Source organism: Neopsephotus bourkii, unplaced genomic scaffold, assembly GCF_033783945.1.
Source record: "Neopsephotus bourkii isolate Nb327-2 ecotype Australia unplaced genomic scaffold, CSIRO-AGI_Nbou_v1 NB_53, whole genome shotgun sequence".
NCBI classification, from domain to species: Eukaryota; Metazoa; Chordata; class Aves; order Psittaciformes; family Psittacidae; genus Neopsephotus; species Neopsephotus bourkii.
In genome coordinates this window covers 550,072-573,321 of record NW_026900570.1, presented here as the reverse complement: position 1 = coordinate 573,321, position 23,250 = coordinate 550,072, and the positions used below count along the sequence as shown (strand labels likewise).

Sequence of the window (23,250 nt, the reverse complement as noted above, 5' to 3'; positions counted from 1 at the left end):
CTAGCCCATGTGCCTTTCTCCTAGTAAAACATTATCTATTCTTCTGCAAAAATGAGTAAGCCTTCATTCCTAATTAGTAATGCAATGCTAGCAATTTTGTATTTGGGATATGAACAAGTTTCTTAGGGCGACAACTTGGTTCATAGAATTAAAGCCATGGAGCAATATTAGATTTGCTATTTCTGGATTAAAAAATGGTACATTTGCACACACATACTGGGAAAAGGAGAAAAAGAATCTTGAGAACTCACCACCAGGTTTCCTATCACCATGACCAACAAGAAGACAAGAAGGCACAGCGGCTGCCCAGCTACTTCCATGCAGTCCCACATGGTCTCAATCCACTCCCCACACAAAATTCGGAAGATGATGAGGAACGAGTGGAAAAAATCATTCATATGCCACCGTGGCAAATTGCCAGTCGTGCTTATCTTCTTCACATTGTCCATGTAGCTTTTCCCAAAAAGCTGCATTCCTACCACAGCAAAAATAAAGACGATGATTGCCAGCACGAGAGTGAGGTTACCGAGGGCACCCACTGAATTACCAATGATTTTGATGAGTGTATTTAAGGTCGGCCAGGATTTTGCCAACTTGAAGACTCGCAGCTGTGAACAAAACATAAACAACAGTGTCAGTTCACAGAAGCAACAGACATTTCAGCTGATGAATTATTAAAGTGCATAAAACATGAAAGATGCTAAATACCACAGTGTGTGTGGTACAAGGTGATTTTAACCATACTTCCTGTTAACCTCACTAGTCCTATCAATAAAATATCAGCTGGGCTTCTTCGATAAGGATTCAGTTTTCCAGGGCTATGCTCTGCCTTGTTAGATAGACCTGCTTTTAGCGGCGCGCTCCCCCAAAATCATAATGATTGGAAAAAGGATGGAAGGAGGAAAACTCAGGTCTTAGTATTTTCTTTTACATTGTTTTTTCTCCTCAAATTAAACAGCCTGGCAGTCATCTGAGGGAAGGGGTTTTAGGGTTTGATCCCACAAAGAGAGAAGAAATTCCTTAGTGTTTCAGAGCAAGCCTCAGCCAGATGCTATTAGCTGTTAGCTCCCAGGGTGAAAATCACCTCTGTGCCGAGGATCACGCAGTCTATTCACAACCCACGTCCCACTTAAGACCTATTTTAGGGACATAAATGGTGCCTAGCCCTGTGCTGTGTTTTCAATCAAAGGTTAATTTCAGCCCCATTGAAGAAGGATTGCTCAAAAACTAACAGGAGACTCTCAGGATGTAACACAAGCAGTGAAAATTTAGCATTTCTGAGCAGTGCAGAGAATTTTTTTGGGAAAAAGTCTTCTGCTAAATGTAATCATAATGGCTCATTTTCCTGGTCTTTCCAAGTTGTGAAGCCATATCATGGCCAGAATGATTAGCATGGACATCCTGGTACATGAAGTGCAACACAAATGTCAGGCTGGCAAGGAAACTACTTTTCTGTTCCAATATGCCAGCAGTCTCTCATTAATAGAATACCACTATCCCGTGCATAACAAAGAAGCTGACAGCTAAGGAGTTCCCGTGAAAGACAGATGCTATGTTATGCTGATCAGTTCTAGGAAAAAAAAATCATCCCGTGAATAATTCAAAGACATCTTCTTTTGACAACATTTAAAAGAACAGTGGCATGTTTAGAACATAATTTAGGAATAACAACTTCTAAAACAACATACTGGCTCTTGCATTCCTTGGGCTATCAATTATCTGCTGACTATGCTAACAGGTGTACAGGTATAAAATGGCAGATTTTTATTACAAATTGGAACTCAAACATTTTAAGTGTTCTGCAAGTACCTGGCACAGCTAGAAGGAATCAAATTATGTTCTCATTTACACTGATGTAAATCTGGAGCAATTCCATTTATCACGCAGCCTATAATTACTGCCACGTACTGTTCACCAGTTTGCAGCAATTAAAGTCTTTATCGGCAGATGCATTTTTAAGAAAATATGCTGCATTCATGTCAGTTTATATACCATAAAAGAAGAGGGGTGAGAACAGAATAAGACCATTACCAATCGAAAGGAGCGTAAAACAGACAGGTTTCCCATACTGGACAAACCCAGTTCCATCAGGCTTAGAATAACAATTATGCTGTCAAAAATATTCCAGCCCTGCTGAAAATAGTAGTAGGGGTCAAGGGCAATTACTTTGAAGATCATTTCTGCTGTAAAAATCCCAGTGAAGACCTGAAAGAAAGAAAATATGAAGTCAAAGTAACCTTTTAAGCACACCTCTTTGCTTGCAGACTTTCCACTGGTACAGGTGAACACAGCAGAAAAGAATCCCCCAAACATTTTGCAATCAAATACTTTATTTTTCATACCTGGTTCTTTACCACTATTACAATTTTGTCTCATCTTTTCACAGTAATATTTGAGACTGCTGTAAAGTTACAATGACATCCAAGTTCAAGCTCTGGATTGAAACATACATTTCCATCTCCTTCAACCATCTGAACAATCCCAGTGGTAATAAAAGAAAGTGTAAAGGTGCCTTTTATAGAGGTTAAATCTATTCATTTCAGTGGAGAAACCCAAATAAATGGATCATGAGTGTTGAAGTGTATTGGGGTTGTAGCGTTCCTGCTGTATTATCCCTTTTCATTTTGTTATTATTGCCAATATCAGGGCAACATAAGTCTCCAGTCATTCTGAGGTTATAGCTGATAGGTGATTAGAAACTCTAGTTTGAGTCCTAGACATTTTTTTACAAATACTCATGGCAATTTTCTTTTGACAGTGTCTTGGGAACATGTTGCTTATTTATGACCCAGTTCAAATGTCAAATGGTGGAACTTCTAATTGGAACACTTTTTTGTAAAGCAACATATAAATATTACCTATGGGAGGGGGAAGTGGGGGGTGGGGGGGGGTAAGGGGGGTAAGGGAAGACTACTGACAGCAAATTCAGTTTTAACACATTCCTGGCAAAGTATCTCAGAGAATCAGATCTTGTGCTTTCGTATGCTTCCTTAAGTAACATTTTAAGTGCACAACATAAGGCTACAGTCAACATGAAATGACTAAATGTGGGCACTAAGTTCTTTATATACAGTTCCATTTTCATTCCAAGTCCCAGTACAAGCTACACAGAGCTTTATGCTTCTGAAAATATCTCTATTGTACATATATATTAAAGCACACAGTTTTACATGAAACAGTCAACATTAATACACTGTGCTGGTTAAAATCATGGGGGGGAACCCAGAACACACATATCAGTAACATACAGTCAAAGAGAAGCATTTTTGTTCAAATAAGCTAAATATTTGCAGCATTATACCAGCAAAACTGATCAACTCTGAGCAACAGAGATGAGAAACCTAGTAAGATGTAGAAGGGAAAAGTTAAAGTTATGTAATTATGATATTAAGCAACATAAATAAATAAATAAAAATTTAATTTCATCAAGAAAATAATACCTTGAACTGCAACAGTACCTTGGGATGTATCAACACCCCATCACCACACCCTACCAAGAGCCCAACACAATGACCTGTCTCATACTTCTAGCTAGCCAACAATTTCTAAGTCACGGTGGTCAGAGATACCAAAGCTTCCCACCAGAATGCTCCAATTTCCCTTAGGACAGAGGAACAAGACAAAACTGGATATCCATGAAATTGTGTCTAGGGGACTGCCTTAAAAACCACAATACCAAGCTGCATACATTACGCAACCATCTTGCTGAGAAATGGCTCAGGAGGATCACTTTCTTTGCCTGAATCATTTTAATCAATAGCCTTCTGAGAAGGAAATGTCACAGTAAGATAGCAAAATGTCTGAGCTTTCCTAAAGGCATCAGAAATCATGTACGTGTACCAGCTACGAATTTCCATCAGCAGTTGTCAAATCACTGGCACCTGGTACACACTGACTACACTTGGACAAGAGGCTGGATACTTAAAGTGATAAAGGCTGGAAAGAAAGCAAGTAACTTAACATCCCACTGGAGCTAAATATGACAATGGTGATTTGGAGAGCTTTGCCTTTAAAAAAAATAAAAATCTTTTATCTATCATTTCAGCTATTTAGGCTTAAATATCGCATAATGGTATCTATTTCTAAAGGAAATAAAAATCAGGGAAATCTTGTTCTAGCTACCCATTTTTTAAGTAGTGGCACCACATAGGTAGATGAACCATGTACACGTGCTTGGCTGGCCTTCTGTTCGCATTTGAAAATGTTTATTCCTGTAAGTGAGGCTCTAAAGGAGCCTCAAAGTAACTGCTGCATGAAGTAGATGGACAGAGAAGGAGATCTCCAGTGACTGGCAGTGGATAAAGAACTGTTCTCAGAGAAAGCAAATCCATTGCCTACTTTCATTCTTTCATTTGTTTTGAGGAAAAAATGACAAAGATTTCCCTTTTTAATATTTCCCCCCATTTAATACTAGTGTAATCATTCAAAGAGGGTTAGATGCAATAGGACGACAATGGCCAGCCAGCAGGGGGTCAGAGCAGGGGTCTGGCAGTCTGTGGTTTAGGGAATGCAATCACCTGGCAGCCTGCCCTGGAGCCGGGACTCTCTTTCATGGGAAATTGCAAAAAAAAAAAAAAAAAGTCAATTTTCATTACAAATGACTTTGCAAAATCCTCCACAAAATGGAGTTACCTTCCTCTGACCTGCTCTACTCACAATCAATCCAGTTATGTGGGGGTTTAACTAAAGCTGGTGATGGGGAGCTGGGGTGGTTTGTCATCTCACAGACCCATCTTGGCATCTCAGGGGAAAGGAAGCCCATGCCATCAGCCTGCTACAAAAAATATTAGCAGGCTTTTTTGTTTATTTTCAACTTTAGCACAAAGAGGAGAAATAGCTCCAGGAAGCTCTGAGGAACTCACAGTGAGAATTTGGGGGTTGTTTGTTTGCAAAATTGGTTTGCAATTCGTACCTCTGCTCATTGCTTCTATTTCCTTGTTGACACCCTGCTCAAGCCCTGCTCAGTCCCAGCAGGTCTGCAAGAGCTATGTTGGTAGGAGGGATGCCAGGAGCTAGAGTTTCACTGCTCGTGGTCTGCAAAGAGAGAAGCTGGTCTGCCAAAAGCAGAGTAAGGAACAGATACATTTACCAATTGCCAGAGGGGGAAATGGCAGCATTGCCACCTGCTCTGATGGATAGCGGGTCTGAAGGAGTATTTTTAAGTCATCTTAGAAGGCCACAAACTGTTGAGCAACAACAAGGAAGGCTGGCTGCACAATGGAGCTGGATGCAGTCCTGTGAGATGACTTTCTGAGCTATCTTACCTACTGCTTTCCGCAGAGGGCAAGAACATGGGTCTGAGGCAAGAGAGACCCAAACAGATTTTACACACAATGATTTGCCAAGAAACAGCAGCTGAAATACTGGAGACTGGTCTCACAGCCTAGGAGAAGAGCCTCAACCTGGCCAAGAAGGCCCAGAGCTAAGAATAACAAGGTCCTACAGGTTATCTCTGTTTTTACCACTAGATTTTAGAGGCAATTGCACCATTCCATACCTAGATAGCCTGTGCTTTTTCCAATACAGACTCTTCTAAAATTAAAAGGATTTTAAAGCAGTAAATCATGGTAACGTTTAAACATAAACCCTGAGAAAGACGATTAAAGAAAAAGCTTCCGTTTTGTAGTAACTGCAGAATTTTAGTGGCCCCCTGGGTTAACAAACTGTGCTGCATCGCCTCTGGAAAGGCTTTTCTGCTGTCCCTGCAGCTTGGCTGTAGATCTGTCACTCTGCTTCTCCTTGGAGAAGTGCGGTCTCTGCTTACTTTGCAGTTCTATCCCTGGCTGCGACAGCCTGCACGTTCAGAATTTCCCCCTGAAGCATCAGCCATGTTTTGCTCCATGTCTCTTCTGCCCTGGGGTTTGCATGGGACCCAGTACACGCTGATGGCTAAGGCAGGGAGGCACAGCAGGACACACAGAAAATGTAGCATAGGTGCCTTCCCACATACATATCTACCTATGATCAAAGAGCATTCTGTCTCTCTCTCCAGGATCTATCTTGCCTTGGGTTTGGTTTTCTTTTCTTGTAGATTTTTTGGGCTTTGGTTCTTGTTTGTTTGGTTTGTTGTTTTGTTTTGTTTTAACTTAAAACTCATGATTAGTCATCAAGAACTGCCTTATCATTGCTTTAACAGAAATCCCAAGTAGATCTCATTAAGCCTTCTCTTTTTTCCTTAAACAGATACAAACTTGAAACTTATCAGGAACAGCTCAGAAACATGACTTCATTGGTTACTAACAACATTAGAATATGTTAGCTTCACAATACAGACCACTGTCTTCCATTCTTTTTTCTTCACCCTCAGGAAGAAGTGACTGTGGACTTACTTGACATGTTATAGGCAAAGCGATGCTGACAATATATCAACATGGGGTCTTCCCAAGCTGCAGCCAAAACTTTAACAAGCAGGCAATATACTCCTCAGGTAGCACTTCATCTTCACTTACCAAATTGCCTATGTAAAGCATGTGGTCAAACTCCTTCGTCATCTTATAATGCTCCAAGGCCATGAAAAGCGTGTTCAGCACAATGCAAAGGGTGATGGTGAGGTCGGTAAATGGGTCCATTACCACAAACTTGACAAATTTCTTGATTAAAAGCCAAAGCGGGCAACAATCCCAAATGAGAAATTTAACAGCAAAGTGGTTCCAGCAGGGAGGACATTTCTGGTGTGATTCCTCAAGCTCTAAGACACAAGCAGTAAAGTAACAGTCAATTCACACTGAGTTATAGGACAAGAGAACACTTAAAATGACTCACAACATAAAGGAAGGCCCCTGAATTACCCCAAACTTTTTTTAGGATAAAAATATTTCTGTCCTAATAGGCTGGCAAATTACACACTTTGGGGTTTTTGCCAGTTGACCTGCACTTAGCAGACAGTGACTTATTCTGAAAGTAATAACCTTTTAAAAGTGTCAGAAGCAAAAAGGGAGAATCACACTAAATATGTAAAGTCCGCATTATATATAGGCTCAGATTTTCACTCTGTTTTCCATTTTTCCAAGTTCAAATGGGTAAGAATACTCTATCTTCATTTAAATTAGATTGGAATTTTTTTTTCATTCCTGTGCCACATTTTAGGAGTATCTTAAATATACCTTTTAAAGCAGTTAAGAGCTGAAAGAACTTAAATCCAATATTTAGAGCTGATTTAATCACTTGAGAGCTAGAGTACCGCTGGTTATCCCTTAGGTTTCTGTTCTTGATGTGCAGTCTAAACAGGCATTTAGTGTCTGATTTCCTCTAAAAGGCCCACATACAAAATCAGGGGAATTCATAAGTCAGTTTGAAAATGCTACTAGGCTCCAATGTGCTTTTCAGAGGTGCTTTTAAAGTATTACCTAAAATACAACTTTCATACGTCCATTTTACTTGAGCACAAAAGAACTGAAATAGCTTCAGAAGTATAATTTGCATTAAACAGTGAAAAAGAAAAGCCAAAAAAGACAGTTAATGGCTGAATGATAATGATTAGTGAAATAGCATAATGCTTTCCTTTTCTGATTCCTTTATAGGTATGGAATGCTGTATAACAGTCTTAGTCTATATAATTAGAACCTGCACTGATAAGAGGAAAACTTCAGCCAAGGCTGTTATTTCAATCAGTTTATAAACAGCCTCCTCTCTCAAGTCAGGATGCATTCTCTGTGCATTTGTTCTTCATTGGACAACAGAACTGAAGTATTAGGTGTCCTCTAGCAAGCTTTTAAAATATCAGATTATGTCCCGCATGCACAGATTTTGTACAAACATGTACCCCGTACCGAGATCTCCAGGAAACTAAATCACTGCCGAGAAATGATTATGTCTTTTCCAGCCTCCAATCAGGGTTTAAAGGTGTCTAAAATGACGTGAGAACCCCATATGATTGGGGGTGAAAGATGTGAAAAATACCCCAATCAATTTCAATGCAAAATCTTAATTTTGCATTGTTTTTTTTTAAACCCACCTCTGAAAGGAATTTAGGTCAGTCACTTCCCGAAGGATCTAATTTCCCAGGTAAATCCATACTTCTCATAATCACTTCTAACCAACCCTGCTTACTCCACTATTATTAATTTAGGGACCTTCACAACAGATGAGTGACTCTTTTCCCTGGGGCTCCATACTTGAGAGAAGCTCCTGTAAGTCCAGGTTGCTACTAAAGAGGGCAGTTTCATCTCTCAGCCGTATGTTATTCCTCTGTCCTTTTGCCAGCTTTTGTGCTCCTGCTTCTTGTGGGTGAGCTGGTTCTATTTACTGATCCAGCTAAAAACCAACTGTTTGTACAGTCAAACCAAACTGCAGGAACTCAGCAAGGGAAGGAGGTAGATGCAACTGTCCTGTTCCGGCACTGATGTGGCATCAAAGCATTTTAAATAAATTAAGAAACCACATCCTTTCTCAGCACAGACAATCTTTGGAAAACACAACAGATATAATAGTTTTTGCAAAAAATCTGCAAAAAGTAAAATCAGACTTCATGGCTTTTTTTCTGCTATTTTATACCGTTATAAGAAAAGTGGTCAGAAGAAAACAAAGTGTGTGTTGGGGGTATTTTTGATCTTTTTTTTTTAATGAAAAACAAAAAAAAACCCACAAAAAACCCACCAACGAATAAACCCCCCTAGGTCCTTCCTTGTTTGCAAGGCTTTGCAATGTCTGGGAAAACAAGCAAACAATGACTACTCAAGAGCTGAGAGCAGACACCAGGTGTAACTAGAGGAGAAGGGACTTCTGGTGTGGAGATTTCATATAGTTCAGCACAAATCATGCAGCTATTACTACAGTTAAAGCCTGTGATTCATTTTATTCTGATTTGATATTCCTCTTGTTGTTAACAAGTGTTCAATTTCAATGACCAATCAAAGACTGGGGGTTAGGAAATCTTTGATAAGGATTGTTTTCTTCTATATGAAGCTAAAAACGTTCAACCTTTGAGTTACCCCAGACTTGATGGTCTCTATTTCTGTGATAAACAGTAATAGAAAGTACCACTAAATGAATAAAAAGTTCTGAAGCTCAGAGCTTTTTAGGCATTCTTCACACATTACAAAGAAGCAAATCAATCACAAAGCTAATTGCTTAAAACCCCAAAGAAAACAAATAAAACCTTTGCAGACTACACTAAATACTGGAATACATTTCAGTGATTATTTACCTATTAAGAATACAAGATTTTATTTATTTAATGATATAAACATATATATGTTCTGGCCACAATACTACCACAGGGAAGGTAAGAAGCTGAGGAAGAAGAGGGCTTTGTGGCTTCCTACTGGGTTGTCTCCAAAAAGCTATGTCCAGTCCCTTTCTGTAAAGCATTTCCCAGGTAAGTCACTCTGTCTTGCCTTGCCTTTCTATTCATGAGTAACACAAAGAATAAGGCTACAGAAAGACCTGGAATTTTCCTTGCTCCACGCTTTTCTTGGCAGACATTTTCCTATAGTTGCAACTTCCTATTTTGTTCCAATTTATAATGCAGAAGACATAAGGAACTGTAAAAAGCTCTTTCATGCTGCATGTAAAGAACTTAGAAATGTGTTGTCTTGCTATAAGTTGTCTTGTTATCAGTAAATTTGTGAAAGGGAAACACAAAGTTTGGGTGTATGGAAAGACAGCGAAGGGAAGTCCTCCTGCACCTAATAAGAAGCCTAATGAGCAAGATAAACATTTGCTGAGAAATATTTGCATGGACAAATGGGTCCTTTGAGAATCCTTAAAACTTATGGTGGGATTCAAGCACTCACCAAACTTGTGGCCCACTAGCTGCCCTGCAGGAAGGAGACTATCCTCCCCCACAACTTAAACATTCTGCATGCAGCTAGTGACTGCATATGCCAACCTTTGCACCAGCTCCAGAGAGATGAGATACAAATGTATGTACAGTCATCCAGTCTGGTGCACCACTGCCCTTCATCTTGGTTAGCCCTGCGTAAATCAAATTCCATGGGGGCAAAAAATCTTACCAGATCCAATACTGATTATCTGGCCAGCATTTTGTCAGGATTTTTACAAGTCCATGGGTACGACAGTGATTCTATTGCCTTCTGTTACAGCACTGCCTCTGTTATAAGGGTTACAGTAATTGCTTATAATGCCTTCTTGCAAAACAAGAGTCTAATGTCATGGTCTTTGTGTCACTTTGTTCCTGCCAATCAACACTGAGTCTGAGGCTTTGAGTCTGGGAACTAAAGACACATCTTACCTTCCAGGGCACTGGTGATGATGCTGACAGCACTCACTGCCCTCTGCCTCTGAAAGGGCTCATCCGAGTGGTCCACTGATGGGCGGTGGGGCATTAGAAGCTGTTTCTTGCTTGCCTCGTCCGAAGGAGAGGTCTGTTTAAATGAACACATTGGATCAGAAGTGTAAAACCAAAATAGATATGGGGTAGCATTTTCAAAATTGCCTCAGCACTATTTTTTCCCATCTGAAAAGTCCAAAGCTCACCAGTTTCCCAATTAAGCACATGCTGTTGGTGTGCTGCTTTTGACAATGCTCTTTGAACAATTTTGGAGACTGTCCTGCCCTTTACCTTCATGTTAACAGGTGAAAGATGCAGGTGAAAATAAAAGGATACTTCTGATCCCAAAGAAACAGCAGAGCTGCTTTACCATGCTCTCTGCTTGTGAAAGAAGCCCTGCTTAATTACATTAATTATTCCATTAATTCTGAAATGTGTTAACTGTTTAATTATACTGCTAGAAGAGGAAAAGGGGCGTGGGTAACAGCTCCATTACAGGCCTCTGATATCAGACCAAGAAAACTGACTCCTCAACACATGTTTTTTCTTGTTCTGAAACACTGCCAAATCTCAGGAACATATTGTCATTCTGGTGATCTTTGGTGTCACGGATTCTGAAGCTCTGTAATTAGTGGAGAATCTGAGCTTCCTTTTTTCTCAGGAAAAGTAAAATATAACCCAAACCCTCTTGTTCTCATGTTTCAGAAGGAAAAGTGTTAGGTTTTTTTTTTTTTTAATTAAAAAAAAGAAAGAAAATACCAGAAAAACAGAACTCCCAAACTGTCTTTATTTAATGTTTCATTTTAAATTAGTTTTTTACTTTTCTAAGGCTTGGGTTTCTGAAGTCAGACTGTAGATGTAGACACGCGCTGTATTAAATACTTTATATTGTCAGCTCACAGGAGCAAGATCTTAAGACTTTTACAAGCTCTCACTTCATACATTGACAAATTCTGCCTGCTTTACTCCTCCAGCTCTCTCACAGGTAGAAGGAAAGAGTGTGGTTGAGGTGTAAGGATCTGGGAAAGCCAAGTTCAGCATCATTCTCTGTCACAGACCTCCTGGTCAAGACACTCGGTCTCCCAAGATAAGTGTTTTAATAGCTTCTCTCATGCTCCTCCAAGCATACAGGCTGCGAGGCCAAGACACTATGTAAGCAAGGGAGATGCACTGTAAATAGATGGGTCTTGATGGCTCCTGCAGGGAAATATGAAAGGAGAAGAAATCCCTACAAAGATGATAAGCTCTGGTTTATACAGATGTCAGAATAGCTGCTTTTGCTTCTCCATAGTCAAAATGAGCTACAGGATTCAAATGAGCTACAGGAACCAGATTCAATCTTCTGGATCTTCCCATTGCTTGAGTCTGAAATGGCCCTAACCACCCCAAGCGGCGCCCAGGATGCCAAGCGAGACATGCCATGAGCAGCAGCCCCACAGCTCTGTTGTCTGTGCCTGTGACATGCACCAGAGGGACTCAGGATCCCTTCTCTTCACCATTTCTCTACTAAAAAGGCTCTTCAAGAAAGGCAATTCCATGAGAACAGCATGAAAAAAGTACTGAAGCTCTACAAGCTGTCTTTCTGGAGTGTGACCCCTTCAGAGCAGGGGACATCCCCTTGTCAGATGGTCACAAAGGACAAAGATGCTTGGCCACTGGTTGACACTGAAAATAATAGCCAGGATACTGCTTGCAGGTCACTTCAAAGTACTGCAGTTAAAAATACCAATTATTGCAAGACCAGAGAAGAGTAAGGACTTTTAAAGCAAGCACTTAAAACCATTAGCTAAGCCAGGAAAGCAGTAATGTTTCAAAATGTCTTTTTTTTTTTTCCTAAAATGTTCTCTTTTGTTAAAACAATTGGCTCATTGTCCATTCAGTTACTGACACAGTCATCTCAAAAAGAAAGTTGTAATCAGAACCTATTCAAAAAGACTCTCACATCTGCACAATATAACAAGAAAACACCTTGGCTTAGGAGCTGGAGAAAACCCGAATGGTATTTCAGATGCATTAGTTCTCTTGATTCCCTTTGCCTCAAAAACATCCAATAAGAAATAAAGAAACAACAAATATTTTATTAATGAAGAAAGCATCTACAAAATCGCATAACCATTAGCACCAGTTTGGAGTAGGTAACAAATACATGGGACTGAAAAGAAATAACTAGACAAGGAGATAAAATACATAACGGAGACAAAATTTTAAGTAATATAAACTAAAAATGCAAAAGGCAAAGAAAAAGAAAAACAGATAAATAAATCCCCAGATCTCCCAGATCCCTCTGTCTACAGAATGAACTGTAAGAAAATGTCAAATTCGGCTGGATAGTGTAACTCTTTTTAACCTGTACCATCATCCCATCTGACCCAAACCTTAGGACATACCAGTAGAATATGTTTAGACAACCTCACCTCCAGAAGTACCACTTTTATGACTGTCAGGAAAGATACTATATTCCTATTTATGCATGCAGAAATGTTTTTTGCAGGAGTTATGCGTTGGTGGCTTTTATCTGAAAGCCACCTTTTACTTACAGGTGCAAAGATAATTCACAGAGGTAGAAAGCCAAAGAAAAAACATTCAAAGATCCATTCTTCTTATTTTTTGATTCAGCTAAACCAGGCTAAATAAAAAGTTAGACAGGTTTGGCATACCCTTCATAAAAAATAAAAAATAGCAGGGAACTGACTTTTCCCCTAGTTTTGATGTAATATTGCCAAGTTTTCCAAGTCACACAGCAAAGGTGTGTTACCAGAGCCAAGACACAGTGTCTGGCAATGCTGGGGTAGAAGAAATAGAATCATAGAAAAGCTTGGGTCAGAAGGAATCTTCAAAGCTCATCTAGGTCAACCCCCTGCAATGAGTAGGGACATCTTCAACTAGATCAGGTTGCCCAGAACCACATCCAGCCTGGCCCTGAGTGTCTCCAGGGATGGGGCATTCACCACCCCTCTGGCAAACCTACTCCATACTCCTATGCTTTTGCAGGAGGACACGGTCCCTTTCCCAGTAGAGCAGTAAATCTATCGCATAGCCAGCCTGACATTTGCTAAAAAGTATTTTTCCAGGAAGGAACATTTCCATCTAGGTGAATTGTTTAAAATTCTTGAAGTTACTCAGGAAAGTTTATGAGCTTTTGCTCTTTGTAAAGAACAGATATGTGAGAGGATTTTTTTTATTATTTATTTTAGAACAGAGATAGCTAATAGTCACACAATGAACTAGCAGGTTTTGTACTCTGAGATAGAGAGCTGTTCCAGGAACTGGGCAAACAAGGCAGCATAAAGGTTATCATCATTACAGAGAGAATATACACAAGCACATTTTTTCAGAGTACTTATATTTCTACAGAAATTAAGTAAAAATAACAACAGTCCCCACAGTTATGTAAGGATTGTCCTTAGGGTCCATATGAGAAATCACAATGGAGTTCAGCAGAGGCACCTCCAGCAGGATGAGATTATTTGTGTTCCTCCCTGATTGACTGGAAATGTTTCTCCTTTGGATTAGCTAAATTCTATAGGGACAAATATACTATTCAGTAATTTACATGTAAATGAGGATGCGTAACACTGCAAAATTACTTTCTTCTCAGTGCCTACAGTTCTGAGCTATATCAAAACTGTTATGTGAGGATGGGCTTTTACACGGCAGCATTTTAAAGACCACATTTGGGAACTGGGACAGGTTTAATTTTCATTGTACAGTAAAAATCTTTTCAAGCATAAAAAGAGGTGGACAGGCCACATCATGAACAATGGACCCAGTAAGGCACTAGCACAAATATTTAATGAGATTGAAAGTGACCATAATAGCACACAACATTAAAAAGAAGCCATTTAATTTTGTGGATGCTTGATTATTTAAAGAGATGCATTGCAAACTGGAGCAAATTGCAATATTTGTGTCAAATCTAAATGATTTACACTCAGGATGTGCTCAAGCAAAACTTGAAATGAACAGGAACTAGAGCCACAGTGACAGCTCTTTGTGTCAGCAGCACAGGGTTAGCTTGCTTTTGTCCATATAACTTAATGGTGGTGATTCTTGGATGCCTTATTTTGTTGATATTTGGTTTGAACAAGGAAACTGCTAACACTTTCCCTTTTCACCAGTCCTGTGGCAAAGCAAGGGAGGAAAGAAAGAAATTTTACCTTGGGGCAGTATTACGGTGAACAAATAACCTCAAAGCAATGTGGTCAGCAAGACAGGTTTTTGCTTAGTGACAAGATCTTATTTTTTGTTTATCCATTTGTTTTGTTTTAGTTTTGGGTTTTGTTGGGGTTTTTTTGTTTGTTTTGTGGGGGTTTTATGGTTTTTGGTTTTGGTTTGGTTTGTGTGTGTTTGTTGGTTTTGGGGGTCTTTAATAAAAAAAGACAATAAAAGTTTATCTAAAGGCAAGCTTCTAAATCCTCAGTTAAGCTCCTCAGTAAGCAGCCTGGACTTCCTTAAGGGCTCACTCCACAGTGGTTTTCACTCCTGACAAGCTAGCAATACTCGGCATTTGTTTCCTAAGAGAAAAAACAGACATGCAACTAATAGGAAATTCAGGAAGAGTTGTATGTGCAGAGGCAGAAACCAGATAGCTCCAATCTCGGCTTCATTGCCCATCCCAAAGCCATGTCACAGGTGGCCCCGCTTTGCTCCTGGGCTCACAGGAAGCTGTGTCGAGCAGGTGCCTCAGGTAGAGCAAAGCAGTAGGGACCACCAGTTAACAGTCAGCTGCCCCTTGTGAACAACCACCTCCTCAATCCTGCATCCTCTTCTCCACCAATTCCAATCTCAAAAATAACAGGAAACTCAGGATAACTAAAAACCTTGCTATTTCCACCCAGAGTTACAGAAAGGGCTCCAGCTGGATTTAAGAGACAAGAGGGGATGCTGTCATGTGTATTTTTTAACTCTCAAGAAATTCCTGACAACCACAGGTGACAACTTACTCACCTTCATCAGATCCCATGGATAAATTGAGTGCCAGATAGCAGCTCATTAACTTAATCCAATTCTGTTCAAACAGATCAATAACTTGAAGAGAGATGTTATTCTAACCTCTTAACTACGAAACACTAAAACACAACAGAGCAATACACAGCTACAAATAAATAGTACAGAGATGTGCAAAAATTTTAGGTTGTAGTGTGTCCTGAAGTTACTTGTATAATGTACAGACTTCCTCTAAAAAAGGCAAAATCCCAAACTCCCAGCCCCCAAATCATCAGAATCATGAAAATATATCATTTTTCAAAACCCTGAGTTTCAGGCCAAAGTAAAAAAAAAAAAAAAAAAACACAAAAAATAATTTAGGACTTTAAGTATAGCCACCATAGTCGTGCTTGTGTCTTATTTAATTACACTGGTCTAAGTCTGATGAAATCACCAACTGCATCACTTGAAGAAAGCTGGTGGAAGAACAGGACCAGCCCTGATTGTGTCCTCTGCAGGATACATCAGTGATATCAAGAATAATAACTAGGTAAATAGAGAGATTTCTTGGGACAAGCTCCCTACACCCCTTGGGCTTGAGTGCCTGCTCCTCTTCCCATCCAGGTGAAGACTGCCTGACCCAAAGCCACCTTTGTGGAGAGCACTTGCAGTTCATATTTTCAGGTTGCACTGCTTTGCTCTTCATATGACCTAGGTGGGGTTTCTAGCTTTAACACTGCAGTGTAACCCTCTGTGCTGCCAAGGGGAGCTTCCCTAAAATACTGCCATCACTCCTTGTGGGTGCTCTTATGTGGAAACATTAATGGGTGTAGCAAAGTATGCAAAAATGCATCAGTTCCCTGCAGAGGATAGGATGTCCCTCCTCTTGCTCATGGGCTGAAGCCCGTGATGACTTGGCAGGACCACTTTTATGCAGAAGACTGCATGGATGAATGCCATTCTGCATGGAATATGCTGCACATGGCCAGCAAGCCTGCTGACTGGTCCAACTACCCCAGATGACAAGATGGTAGAAACACCATCCATTAAGATTATTTGAAACCTCTCCTGGTTTATTAGCTGTATTTAGGGATTAGGGGGAAGAGATGGCAAGTGCAAGCACACTCATGGAAACACGCTCACATCCACCTGTGCCAAGCAGCCAAAGCCACCTGAAGAGTATTTGAAACTGGCTTCTTTAGCTTATACATTCTTCTGCAGCCAAGTGTCAGGAGGCTACTCATTTGAGCCACCAGCCTGAACAGTGGGATAACGTGCTGCAGCCACCTCTCTCCTGGGAGAGGGCACAAGCTGCACAGGTGCCTTCATGTCAGCTCAGCTGCTACCTTGGCTGGAACAAGGAGTAGCACTTACAATGCCCACAAAGGCATCATGGTCCCAGCTACTCTGCCCGAGCTAAAATCTGCAGGCTGAATGTTACTAAAACTGGTCGGGCTAAAATTCACAAAAACAGCTAATGACTTCTTGTGCTTTCCCTGAGAAACCTTAGGAGATCCTGCTTGAAATCACCTGCTGAAACTATGGTCTGCTTAAGGGCTGCAGGCTGGAACCTCACAACTAGAGATGGTCGGGTCTCATTTGATATTTACTACGCCTTTTAAAATCAGAAGCACTCCTCCCAGCTTTCCCCAAATCAGAATTCAGTGGTCTCCCTCCTCAGTAGCAATCAGACAGATCTGTGTTACAGTCATCTGATACTGCTGAGCATCACAGAGGGACCTGGAAAAAAAGCATCTTCAAAACCTAATGCCGTAAAATCTGTTTTGCCAGCTCCATCAACTCAGACATTGTGTTCACATGATTGAAGCCACACTTAAAACTCAGGAAGCTGCAAGTCAGAGCTTAATGATACTTTTTTCTTGCAGAGATGCATTTTCATGTGCTGGTCCTTCATTTTTTTTATTCAGGGAAGACACAACAGATAGCACAAGTGGGTCCTTTTTCACTTTGGCCTTACACTTGTACAATATAAATAACAGCTGCAGGGCCAGTGGGGTTAATAAGGTAGCTTCAGCTTCACCCTGCAACATCTTTCTTTTGCCTCCCATAAACATATCAAGAGACTCTTAACAGAAACTGGAGCTGCTAACAAAGAACAAACAACTTCAAGTTTTAATAAGAAAAACATGAAAATAATCAAACACAAAGCGCAGAAGCATGTTGATTTGTCGCTGAGCATACTTAGGTGTTAGATTTTCTATTTCCTTCTCCCTGTGCTCCACAGCTGAGGCTGCACGCTTTTGCGTGGCGCTTATGATTCCTGCAGCAAATACATCTGTACAGCAACGGGCTTCTTGCCAATTAGCTTTTAACTCCAGCTCACATTTTCTGGATAGATTAGATACCAAACCTGTTTTGCAGAAGACGCATCATCCTTCACACTGCATCACTGAATGAGCATCTGTTACTATAGCGCCTGGATGGTATTTCCTAGATGACCAGGGAACTGCCAAGTGAGCTCACCCACCAGGGCCATTCAATTTTCAGAATCCATTCTTTTAAAAGGCAGGAATCTGGCAAGCAAAAAGAAATGCCAGCAGAGCTCAAAGCCTCCCTGTCACCTCAGGACCCAACCCTGTAAAACACCAATATTTCCTGTGAAAGGTTGAGTGCTCTCACATTTTGTTAAGCTTTTTCTGAAAGCTGGGAGAGCCTCAGCAGCCTGCGGAGCTGCCTTCCTTACAGAGAAAAGGAGGACATCCACTGCTCATCTGCTCAAGCCTTTCTACTTTGGTTCAGAATTCTTTTTTCTTACATAAACTTTCTTCCATAGTTTTTTTAATACTCATCTTTTTTCCTTGCACCAAGCTAAGTCCAGTAAAACCGTACTATCTACAATCAGTGTTTCTGTTACTTAGCTGTCTAGAAACTGCTCTTAGGGCTGATCTTTCTTGTCTGCAGAGCGTAAAAACAGGAGTACCAAAGTCCTAAATGAACAAAGGTGTGGACATCTGAAAAAGCAGCAACAGCCTCAAAACTGTCAACAAAACAGATAATTCTCACACCAACTAGCTTCCCATGCACAGCGGGGCCCTCCTCTCATGTACAGTGTGACAGTCTATTTGCAGGACTACAGGGAATGCCCTAGTAGGTGAGAAAAAAATTCAATCCAAAGTTTGAGAGGGAAGAAGCTGCCTGGCTCTAAAGGAAAAAAGCTGCTTCTCAGTTTACTGATAATCTGACAACACATCTGGGATCCATCTCACTCACCTTTCTCTTCAGGGAATAACTAGCCTAATACATGTCAGAATCACATTTGCTCTTTTCCACACCAATGTAACCCAGTTTTGGCACCTTGTTACTCTGAGTGAGCTTAATCTCACCTGACTTAAGACATGTGCAATGTAGAGTTACTCATCTTGGGCTCCTCTTGTAGTTAAAGGGAACAGAAAGAGGCACCTCCAGGGTCAGAGATTTATTCTGACCCATTTTTGATCTCTAAGATGAAATAAATCCTACCCACACTGACCATAGTGACTAGACGTCTGTTGCTTTAAAGACTACTGAGAGTAATGAGTTCCAATGTAGATTATCTATATTAAAGAGATAAACTCCCACTATATCAAACTGACAACCTGTCCAAATTTCCCTGCCTGTGTAGCAGCTATTTCCAAAACACCATATCCTGGTTTTCCAAGTGAATTCACGCTTGGGTCCTAAAGGTATCAGTTTTAATAGTTTTAGTTATAGCCTTATTAAGTATTTTGCAGCAGTGGTGCTTTGCAACAAAGACTTTGGCAATCTGCAAACGGCTTAAAGTCTGTTGATTATCTACTCATCTCTCCTGGGTGTTACTTGAACTGGATACTAAACCCTTCTGAGAAAAACTAAGAACAATCCTCTAAGAGTAGTGATATAGAAGAGTAAAAGTTAGATGCAAACATATAGCAACCAATGGAAGAAAATGCAGTCTCAAGATAGTAAGAGTCACACAGAACCATTTTTAAAACATCGTTTTCTAGCCACTGGACAATGTGCAAAGAAACCAACCTAAAAATGTCCCTACAAGAAAAGAAAATCATATCAAACCCAGTATTTAGGTATTTGCCTCTAGCCAGCTCTGAAGAGTAAGTCTCAGCAGAAGTCATGAAGCATTTTTATGTGGCACTAGACACACGCTACTTGTGTTAGTGAGCCTGTTGCCTTCCCACCCAGCCAAGGATGATGGGTCTGGGTTTCTCACTGCAGACTGCATATCATGTAAATAAATTACAGTAAACTCCAACAACATTTAGAAGGAAATAAGAGCATGAATCACATACAAAAGTTATAAAGTACTCACCAGGTCGCCTGTCCCACGTTTTTCCATAATAACTGGGGGGAGCAGTAACCCTGCAGGAGAAGCAGGGTCTGGGTTGAGTGCCCCGATGCCTCCTCCTATCAGGGAAACCACACCATTGCAATCCACTGAGCTGTTCCTTTTGCCCGTCTGGGTGTAGTTGGGAGTAGCAGGGTGAGAGCTATGGCTCACTTGACTCTGCATGCTTGGACGCCTCCCAGATCTTGGAATTAAGAGAGAGCCCCGGTGGCTTTCATTTTCCCCAGCAGTGCTGATCTCATCATCGGCAAAATCTGTTTCGGAGCCAGTGTCTCTGCCACGGAGTCGGAAACTGAATATGCTTCCGTGGCTGGTTCTGCGCTTCACCAAGTTTGCATTGGGACCATAACTAATGCCAAGGAGAGTCTAGAAGCCCCCAGAAAGGAAAAAGGGGAAAGAGAAACAACATTTTGCAACATGTTTTCAGGAGCGAGGTAAGGTCTGGGGAGAGCAGCAGGTTCCATTTTAAATCAAGAGCGTCAGAGAAAGAATTACACTTATTAAACCTTCTCAACCTTAAGATGTTGAATTCCTAGCCACTAGGTATTTGTCTAACAATCGACAGTTAAAGATGTTCTGAAATAGGAAGGGTCAAGGTGGCATTCACCTCGTAGCACGATAACTTCCTTAGCTTCAACTCCCCTCCCATCTGATAAGTGCCAAAGGACCTGGGAAGGCAGCGCAAGGAGTGGAAGACAGGAGCATGGAAAGGGATCCAGCTCCAGTTTACTGCATTATCACACATCTTCATAACAGCTAGGGAAGGAATGTTGCAGTAGGAGAAGAAGAGATAAAGAAATAGGGCAGGAAATGAACTGCAGGGAAAATGAGAAGAAGAGGGAAGAAGAAGCAGCAGAATACGACGGAAGAAGGTGATAAAGGAAAAGAAAATAAAACAAGAGCAAGAAGAGGGAATATGGTTTATTAGCTTCTAAAATGATTATCCAAATGCACATAGCTGCTTCAAGGGATAGGTAACCTAAATAAACAGCAGTGTCCCTCACACTCAAATATCAGCCTTGACGATCCACTCTGACATCAGCTAGTGAGAGTGCATCTCTGACAGAGCATCAGCAAGATGTAGCCAAGGACTGCACACACCTAAACCCTGGCAGAGTAAAAAGGATGTTCAGAAAAAACATAAGGAGTTCAAGTCTATACCCTTCCCTTGTATCTGAAGAAGAAATTATTGGAATAAGAGCATTTAGGCAGAACGTACTTTTGATTTTATTGCCAGTGTAGAATTTTCCGCTTCTTCAGAACTTTCTCATGAGCAAAGCATTTATGAAGAGAGGTTGGATCTCCACAGCATCCACAAGCCAGATAAACCAAATGAAGCCTGATTTCATTTTGCACTGTACCTTACACCACTGAGTTACATAATGATGCTATTTTGTGACACTGGTACAAGGAAGAGTACAAAATCCAGGCCCCTTCTAACTAAAAACACCACGTTTGGATTGCTACCACATCTTAACAGGTCAAAGCCCCATGCCTGGGTTTCCATGGCACAGTTATTGAGACTGATTTCTGATGGCAACACACTTCCAGATGCACAGATAGCATCTGAATGATGACTCAGCCATACTCCCTCCAACCATGCCAGACGCAGCCTTGCAGAGAAGATTTACTATAAGCTTTGAAATGTGTCTCCCGTATTTCTCATGCATATGACATCCAGGGGCAAAAAGTGAAAACAAGAAGTCTTAGAAACAAACTGGCAATGCACAGTTCCAATCCACGGTCATTCTGGTATGTGGTGTCAGGAAAGCCATCCAGAATGAAACTAAAGAGCAATTTTAGCTTTAACAAAGGTGTAATTTGCAATGCCACCCACTCGACCAATGAGACAACAACAAAAACTATTAGATTACAAATGCATGTCATTTACAGAAACCCAGCTCTGTGCAATTTTTGAGAGCTGGGGAGTCTTTAATTGGTCACATTTACTTACATCACTTACATGTTTTCTGTGAGTTTTTTACGGTTGCCAAATATATCTAAATTCACTGACAACAAAATATAAAAAGACTTAGCCCATTACATGGCTATTCAAAAAAACCCAAAATAAACTGATTTAAACTCTGCCCTCAGTTAAGCAAAGACAAATTATCTGAAGTTATTTCTGATATATATAGCATGTGCAAATTCATATTCATGCATGTCAGTTACATTTATATAAAATGCTGTTTAACAACAGTCTCACTCTATTTTTTTCCCTGCAATAGAAATTAGAAACAAACGCCACAAAGTTTTGACTTGAAGGCAACTAGCAAAGGAATATAAAAATGTTAATAACATTTTTGTGTAGCATTTTAAAAGCCCTTGGAGAAAAGCTTTCTCCTTTTCTCCTCCTCTCTTCTCTTTTTAAGCTTTACAGATTTCTTTTAAGAATATTTTTTTATCTTTAATAGGGATAGAATAGGTATAATCAGATGAATGGAATTAAAGTAAATAAATCAGACTGTGGGTAATCTTGAAGCAAAAAAAAAAAAAGGCAAAAAATCTAAACAAAACAGATTTTTAAGAATGTTTAATACACGTTTTTAATTCACTTTGAAAATAAAGTGGTAATATGTTTCCTTCCACTGTTCTAATACTCTCTGCAGGTCAGACCTGATACTAAGTATTTGATACTTCTCTGCAGCTGAAAGTTTCAGCTTTAATTCAGAAACTGGCCTGTTCAGAAAAATGCAGTGTGGAATAAGTGACGTTTCAGACCATGGCTTACCATTCTCCTCTGACCGTCATCGTAGTCACACTTAGGATTCCTTTGGTCTTCACCATACTCTTCTGTCCCCAAAGATTTCTTTTTCTTTCGTTTATTTCTTCTATCCTTTGCATTTTTGGATGCTAAAGGTGACATTTCCAATGAACTAAGTGACATTGAATCAATTCCTTTAGCAGCTAGTGCCTAAACCAGAAAATAGTAGAAGATGCAAAATTTGTTATTTAAGGATCTCAATTAGAACTAATACTCTGCTCAGCAATTATTTTACATTTTAAGTTTTAAGGTTGTACAGGACGTGAATTAAAAATGTCAAGCAGCCATTAACCATAAAAGTGTCTCACATGGCTGGAATTTGTCTTAAACTGTTTCTAACCTCTACAACTAGCCATAATAAACAATAAGCGCAACATGTTTTTAGTAGACACCCACACATGCAGGCCTGGACCAAGATCCTACGATGGATCATTATGAATGGCTGCATAAAAAGATGTGGTTTACATGGAGCTCACACACAAGATCCCTCAACATTTCACAAGATGAATAGCCAGTGTGCACACATGCCTCTGGAGTAACACTCCTGGCGCCAGTCAAAAAAGTCTCAAGTTAGGAAATCTCAGATTAAGGTCTCCCTGGCCTTCAACCCCTTGAACCAGGAGGGCTCGACAGCAGGGAAGCCAAGCTGATTGCTCTCCTATCACAAAGGGATGCTAGGAACACCAAGCAATTCAGCTGGGACACTTTAATAAACACTTATCCCAACCAGCAGTGCAGGCAGCTATGATCAGAGATGTAAAGAGAAAACTGTCGTCTTAACTGGTGATAAGGCAGACTTTGCTTCGCTGTGTGCTTTGGTGCTGTGCTGGCAACCTGTTGGGATTGCTGCAGGAGCTGACTGGTTACAGACCAACTGCCAGAAACCCAGCAGAAGCCAAATACAAAAGCCTGAGCGCACAACGCCACAACCTTGGAAACAAATCAAGAGCCAGGAGTAAGAATTAGTAAGTGCAGGGAAGAAGCTGCAGC

General features: G+C 40.4%; 1 protein-coding gene across 4 annotated transcripts in view; it reads right to left on the bottom strand.

Moving 5' to 3' along the window:
• The window catches only part of LOC133209774 (sodium channel protein type 5 subunit alpha-like), a 212,753-nt gene that overhangs the window by 91,622 nt on the left and 97,881 nt on the right, over positions 1-23,250 (bottom strand). For 3 of the 4 annotated variants that reach the window (XM_061348581.1, XM_061348584.1, XM_061348592.1), the window contains exons 11-16: positions 22,228-22,410; positions 19,461-19,862; positions 10,193-10,325; positions 6,450-6,688; positions 2,032-2,205; positions 252-608 (exon numbers count right to left, since the gene is read on the bottom strand). In XM_061348581.1, coding sequence (XP_061204565.1) covers positions 252-608; positions 2,032-2,205; positions 6,450-6,688; positions 10,193-10,325; positions 19,461-19,862; positions 22,228-22,410 — 1,488 coding nt within the window. The remainder of the gene's footprint in view (positions 1-251; positions 609-2,031; positions 2,206-6,449; positions 6,689-10,192; positions 10,326-19,460; positions 19,863-22,227; positions 22,411-23,250) is intronic. The other variant, XM_061348599.1, reaches the window with a different exon arrangement.